This window comes from Eptatretus burgeri, chromosome 7 (assembly GCF_056783735.1).
Source record: "Eptatretus burgeri isolate ZD-2024b chromosome 7, Ebu_testis_v1, whole genome shotgun sequence".
Taxonomy (NCBI): Eukaryota; Metazoa; Chordata; class Myxini; order Myxiniformes; family Myxinidae; genus Eptatretus; species Eptatretus burgeri.
The window spans coordinates 68,061,174-68,068,274 of record NC_140967.1 but is presented as its reverse complement, the minus strand read 5'-3'; the positions used below and the strand labels follow the sequence as shown (position 1 = coordinate 68,068,274).

Genomic DNA, 7,101 nt, shown 5'->3' with positions numbered 1-7,101 from the left:
GGCCCCTCTTCCAGTCAGTTGGGATGATGCCTGTGTTCCAGGCAGAGCACAAAACTGCATGCAACGACGCGAGTGCAGCATTTCCACCAGCCTTGAGAAGTTCGGCATGGATGCCACAGATCCCTGGAGCTTTGCCCCGTTTCAACTGGTTCACCGCAGCCCGTGTTTCCACAAGCGATGGTGGACCACAGTTGATTCGAGGGTCAGCAACAGGGATTGTAACACCCTTGACGTCCAACTCGACAGCTGGGGGATCAGCCTGGTACAACCGCTCAAAGTAACCGGCCCAGCGGGCCTTCACTTCAGACTCCTGTCAAGAGCCTACCACTCTCTGCTCTAACTGCAGTGCTCCGAGGGATGGGCTTGGATGAACGTAATGCGCGAATTCCCCTGTAAGCGGGACGAGAATCACCTGTCCACAGGTGATGCTCTACCCCCTCACAGATTCCTCGCACATAGGCCTCCTTGTCCACCCTCAGTGCACGTACAGTTTTACGCCTCAGCTCCCTGAACAGCTCAGCTCTGCCATTCAGCCTGGCCCTGCGACTCTGGTCAATGGTATCCAGTGTCCCTTGAGAGACAAAATTCTTCTTTGCCCTGCGGTGAACTCCAAGGCATCCACCGGCAACATCAAGGACGGTGGTCTTGAAGGTGCTCCACAACTCTTCAGGACCCCCAAAGCACCCAGACCCCCCAAGTGTCCACTCAGCCTGTTCGCAAACTCCTCAGCTACTCTCTCATCCCTGAGCTTGGCAACATCCAGCCTAGGCTGGGATGGTACCATTCTCCAGGATTTAAGGTGCAGCTTTAGAGTTGCAACAACAAGCCTGTGGTCAGTATTGAGGAACTGAGCACTCCGGTAGACCCTGCAGTTCTGGATCATCCTCCAACGACCGTCAATGAGGACATGGTCAATCTCCTTTGCCACACCGCCAGCGTTGGAATACCAAGTCCAGCGATGAGCTTGCGGGCGCTGAAACCATGAACCAGCCACCCTAAGTCCATGACTTCTTGCAAAGTCAAGGAACTTAGTGCTATTCTGGTTCATAGTTCCTGACCCATGGGGACCAACACACACCTCATAACCATCCCTATCAGTTCCAGTCGATGCATTGAAATCCCCCAAGACTAGAAGTGTATCTCGTCTGGGGCACTGATCAACCACAGACTCGAGTGTGGCGTAGAATGCATCCTTCACGGTGAGTTCACTCGCCTCAGTCGGAGCATAAATAGAGACCAGGGAAATGACACCTAAGGAGTGACGAATCCTTAATCTCATAATACGCTCGTTGACCGGTGTTACCTCAATTATCATTGGGGTCAGCTTACTGGACACAGCTACAGCAACTCCTTGGGTATGGTAACCATCAGAGCGACCAGACCAATAGTAGGTGTAACCACCCACCATTATCTCGCCGCAATCCGGTCTCCGAACCTCAGAGAGAGCTGCAATCCCGATGTCCAAACGCTTGAGCTCAGATGATAACAGAGACAGGTGATCATCCTCTTTTAGGGATAGGACATTCCAGGCACCCACCCGAAGGGACCGCCTCAGGTTAACCCAAGGAGACCGCCGTCTGGTGGACGACACCTCAGCACCACTCCGACACACTCTCCCGCAATCTGACCCAGGGATGTTACCCCGTGGTTTCCCTCCTATCAAAGATTGGGGGTCCCGAAGGCTTTGCCCCAATCCCATCATCCGGTGAGCTGCCCTGCGAAGGGAAGCTGCACAGGAGGTACTCCCACGGAGTGGGTTTTCAGATTTTTTGCGTTTTTGCGTTTTGCGGAATGAAGCGTTTTACGGTGGCTGGAGTGCAAATCCTGCCACCAACCTCCTAATAAGAAGTAACCCAACTGCAGGAGGACGTCCGCAGACACAGTTGGGCACTAGATATGGATGGCCGTTGGCTCACAAGGAGCTCGTCCGCCCTTTGACAGGTTTTGTTTTTAATCCTGCTGGGTGTCCATATCCAAACACCCTCCTCACCAGAAAACCTGGTGGGGGAGACGGTTTAGTCGCCGACAACCCGACCATGGAACAGGTTAGTACAGGTTTACATGGTACCTGTAGCAGGTCACAGATCGAACCTGACCTGACAAAGATATATATATATATATATATATATATATATATATATATATATATATATATATATATATATATATGTGTTTTGGTTGTTGGTTGTTATCTCCATATGCAGGTTTCAGAAGGTTATGTTTTCACCCCTTTCTGTTGGGTGGTCGCTGGACTACCGTTATTCTCAGGTTTTCCGTCTTTCTATGTATGCAATGGACAGCTCTGGAGGCCAGGAGTCAACCGATTTTGATGAAACTTGACTGGTAGGTTTATACCAGGATCTAATTGTATGCTTTTGAGCACCGTTGCTATGGATGCCACCGTTGCCTAGCAACAGTGCTTTGTAATTTTTGAAAAAATCCGAAAAAATATTTTTATACCATTTTTTTTTCGAAAATCAAAAATCGGCTTCCACTCTTTTATGCACACTATAATCAACCTCTTTGTCAAAAAATTTCAGTCCGATCCGTCAAAAACTGTATGACTAGTATGCAATTATATAGCGACCACCCATGTTGCCTACCGGCTTATTTGATTGTTTGCTTGTTTGAGTGCAGGATATCTCAAAAAGTTGTGGATGGATCTGTTTGAAATTTTGCGGACAGATTGGGTGCGTGACAAGGACAAAATTATTAGATTTTGGTGAAGATATGGATTTGGATCTGGCTACTAGGATTTTTAAAAGTGATTCTTCACCATTGAGAGATCAGGCTAAACCGATATATTGCAGGATATCTCAAAAAAGTTGTGGATGTATTCGGACGAAACTTGGTAGACAGGTTGAGTGTGTGGCAAGGACGAATTGATTCCATTTTGGTGAAGATCTGAATCTGGATCTGGGTTCGAGAATTATTTATTTTTAAAAGTGATTCTTCACCATTGAGAGAAAGGGCCAAAAACGATTACAGCATGACATTTCAAAAATGTAATGGGCCCAATATGTTCTCGTGGATCAGGCATTACGTGGCGGAAGTATGCACTCTACTGAGTGCCCTTCCAGTTTAACCTGATTAAGAAGTCAGTTGAAGAATTAGAGTGAGATGTCCCCCAAAAAGGTAAGTTCCGTTAAATACCTGTGGGAAATAAGTTTGGTTTCATGAGTAAAAGTTAAAAAAAGAAACGAAAACTATAAATAAATAAATAAATAAATAAATAAATAGGAAGACACGACATTACAAGTTATTGAAAGAACTAAAGGAGAAGGAAATTGACCATTCAAATTTGTGACTTTTACACCAGGAATGAACAAACACCACAACATGATAGCTCAACAAATCCAGCCAACTATGACACGATGACAGAAGGGTGTCACTCAAAGGCTTAGTGACATCCAGACCCCTCGGAATTATGAAACCAAATGTCGAATAAAGCACAAAATGACGACGTTTGAAAGAAGCTTCTTCTACAAAGGGAAGGGAGGGGATGATTCAACATTGAAATGGACTGTTCATTGTAGAATATACAATGAACCTTCGTTATGTGGGAGCTTGTTTTCCTTTCTTTCTTCCAGGAAAATTAGACCGTTTCCTAACCATAATTTTTTGGTCAAAAAGCAAAGCCATATGCTTGGAATAACGATTGTTTGAGTTGCAAGTGACATTATATTATTGTTAACCTAATGATGAAGACAGTAACACGATAATAAAGTTAATTTATTTGCGACACCAAAACAATCTTTCGTACAGAAGGCAGAAGTGGGAGGTGGTAGGGGAGATGGATATTTTAACCGTACCATTCTGAAAAGTTAATTATTCCCAAGTCTTCTGCAAAGTTAATCCCTCCATGGAAAAGAAGTGACACTGCACAATCTCTAGACAGTTGGAGTGAATTAAGACGTTGTTGAGCGATGAATAGCCCTAAATGAAACCATTCCTCAGAGCAAACCTTCGTTAAGTGGGGGATACCTGTACACAGTATATTTACACTACAGATTATATATATATATATATAAATCACTGTTTCTAAGCACTCGCTCACTCACTGACCCAATGACTGATATTGGAGATCAGTACCTTCCTGGTGACGTAGAAAGCTGAAATTTTGCATGTCGATGGACATCGAAGCCGGTACTCCGGGAAAAATAAAAAAAAAATAAGAAAAATAAAAATCACAGAAAAGTCAGACAATATTCAGAATTGAAAATATAAATTAATTTTTTTAAATATGAAAAAAAAGCAGGTGAATGACTCGAGACAATGGGGAAGCATGATAATTTTGTGTACTAACAGACAAAGCTGATACACTAGGACAAAAAATTTTAAATCATAGAACCATCAGAAAACATCCAGAAATGAAAATATAAATAAATGAAAAATCAAATGCAGATGAGGTACCTGAGACAATGGGGAAGCATGGTTCATTTGCTTACACAATGTGTAAGCACACCCCACAAGTACACATATATACACACACACACACACACACACACACACACACACACACACACACACACACACACACACACACACACACACACACACACACACGTCGCCGCAAGGAGGACTGATGTAAGGGCCACATCAGCCATTTTGGAGTTAATACCATTTTGCACTATTTTAACCCTTCCCCTATCATCCGAGCCTATCATCATCATCATATCATTAAAAAAATGTCGCTTAAATCACTCCTCCTCGCCGGGCCTTATGTATATATATATATATATATATATATATATATATATATATATATATATATATATATATATATATATATACATATATACATATATACATATATACATATATACATATATACATATATACATATATACATATATACATATACATATACATATACATAAATCTTCTTCTTCTTTCCGCTGCTCCCGTTAGGGGTCGCCACAGTGGATCATCCGTATGATCCGCATAGTGATTTGGCACATGTTTTACGCTGGATGCCCTTCCTGACGCAACCCTGGTCGCCTCTTACGACACAGGGATATGGTACACCTATTTTAACCGGAGGTATACACCGGCCCAGTATACTGGTACTCATTTCGCCGACCTCGGAAGGATGACAGGCTGAGTCAACCCCCTGGTGTATTAATTCAGTGGCCCAACGGGGCTTGAACTCAGGACTTTTTGGATCCCAAGCCGCTGCCCTAACCACTGCGCCAACACCAGGCTCTATATATATATATATATATATATATATATATATATATATATATATATATATATATATATATATATATATATATATATATATATATATATATATATATATGCTAAAAAATTGGGCAATGATATTGTCTACTCTGAGCAAGTTGTATGGCTAATGACATTAATGCTAACCAAAGCATTCTGGGTAAAACAAAGATTGTGGCTAAAAAGTCAAGTGTGCTCTGGCCAATTGAGGTGCATAGTTTGGATTTATGTGATGGAGAACAGGAGGTGGGGGGTTGGGGGGATGATTCACGACAAACTGCATGCAGGACATTTGTAACGAATGTCTAAGTTCACAGTGGAGTGTTTAAGTGGTCCTGTAAATTCAGAAATGACTGCAAATTGGTGAACAATGTTGAGAACTCGCATGAAACTAACTGCTGTCACTCAAGCAAAAATTGGGTTAATCAGATAGTTTTGAAGAAAAAAAAAAAAGTAATAATTAAAAAAAATAAAATAAATAACTTCACTGGATAATCATATGCTAATTTTCAGAATTTGATGCCAGTGTGGGAAGCGAGTTAATCATTTATTCTCACTTGAAATTCAATAAGTTTTGTGCGATGTGTCATTCAAAAGAAGTCTCGTCTGGCCATTGCAACAGATCTCCTGGAATGCTACCAGCGAAAGGGAGACGATTTACTGAAGAATACGATGAGATACGACGAGACCCACGTCAAATCACGCCAGAGTCAAAGCGAACGAGCTTTGAGTGCACACACAAAACACTTCGAGGTTCAAACCATTGCAAGAAAGTTTACGGCCAAAGTATTTTGGGACTGCAACAGTTTAAATCACGTGGAATTTCCTGAACATGAGTAATCCTTCAAGGCGCAGTACACGAGAGTGACTTGATACTCAAGGAAATGAGACAAGCGATACATAAATAGTGACCAGGTATGTTCTCAGGGTGTTACTTCACTGCACAATAATGGACAACCTCACAAGGCATAAATTCACCATGGGTACTGTTGCGGAGATGGGTTGGGACATTCAAAGTCATCCCATACATATGCTTCGACTTTACTTGCCAAACAACCTTCGAGGAAGAACTTCGTACAAGGGCATACGATACGCCCAAATTTGAGAAAAGAAATGTGTTTCAATCTACAATAAAACATCCACAATCAATCCTCTTACTTTTGAACCTGACTGGGTTTCAATGCAATGCAAGAATTACCTCCTGAGGCATCAGCTATGCTAATCAGGCATTATTCATGAGAACTGCTGTTTTTCTTCATTTGTATGGTAATAAGAGGTTTCTCAGAATTCACAATACAAAGGTTTCGTTGAACCCATAACCATAAACATAGAAAATACACAAAAGAAACACAAACATATTGCAAAGGAAAATATTCAGAACAAGGAATGACACAATTGCAACCATTTGAAAACGGCCCCCAACGATTGTGCATTGTGCAGGCAAGGTGCAGCATTATAGCATTTTAAACTCTCCAAAGAAAGCAGAGAAGTAAATCTGCGCACAACGCCATCAACGGTCCTTTGTATAAGAATATATAAAGAGATAGGTCCTGTTTTGCAGTCACAATATTGTGCATCAGAACATTGCTGCCGAGTTATGATGAAATGCTTTCCAATCACATTAATTTGCAAAAAATATTCACTCAAATCCAGTCCATATCAATGACCCTTTCTGCAACAAGAGGAAAAACAATCAGCACTCACGAATGGTACACAAGCTGAAAGTTTGAGATGCAAAAATAAAACTAGTAGGGCACTCGGTAGAGCGCATACCGCCGCCACGCAATGGCTGATCCACGAGAACATATCTGGGCCAATACATTTTTGAAATATCATGCTATAAAACACTATCATTTTTGGCCCTCTCTCTCAATG

At 42.0% G+C, this 7,101-nt stretch overlaps 1 protein-coding gene across 8 annotated transcripts in view; it reads right to left on the bottom strand.

Annotated features, from left to right (window-relative positions):
- RIPOR1 (RHO family interacting cell polarization regulator 1) overlaps positions 1 to 7,101 on the bottom strand; it is a 195,355-nt gene that overhangs the window by 114,768 nt on the left and 73,486 nt on the right. The window contains exon 1 of one of the 8 annotated variants that reach the window (XM_085888900.1): positions 4,093 to 4,153. The exons of the other annotated variants lie outside the window; for them this stretch is intronic. Coding sequence (XP_085745026.1) covers positions 4,093 to 4,138 — 46 coding nt within the window. The 5' untranslated portion in view covers positions 4,139 to 4,153. Of the gene's footprint in view, positions 1 to 4,092; positions 4,154 to 7,101 lie in introns of those variants that run through there. 8 annotated transcript variants of the gene reach the window in all.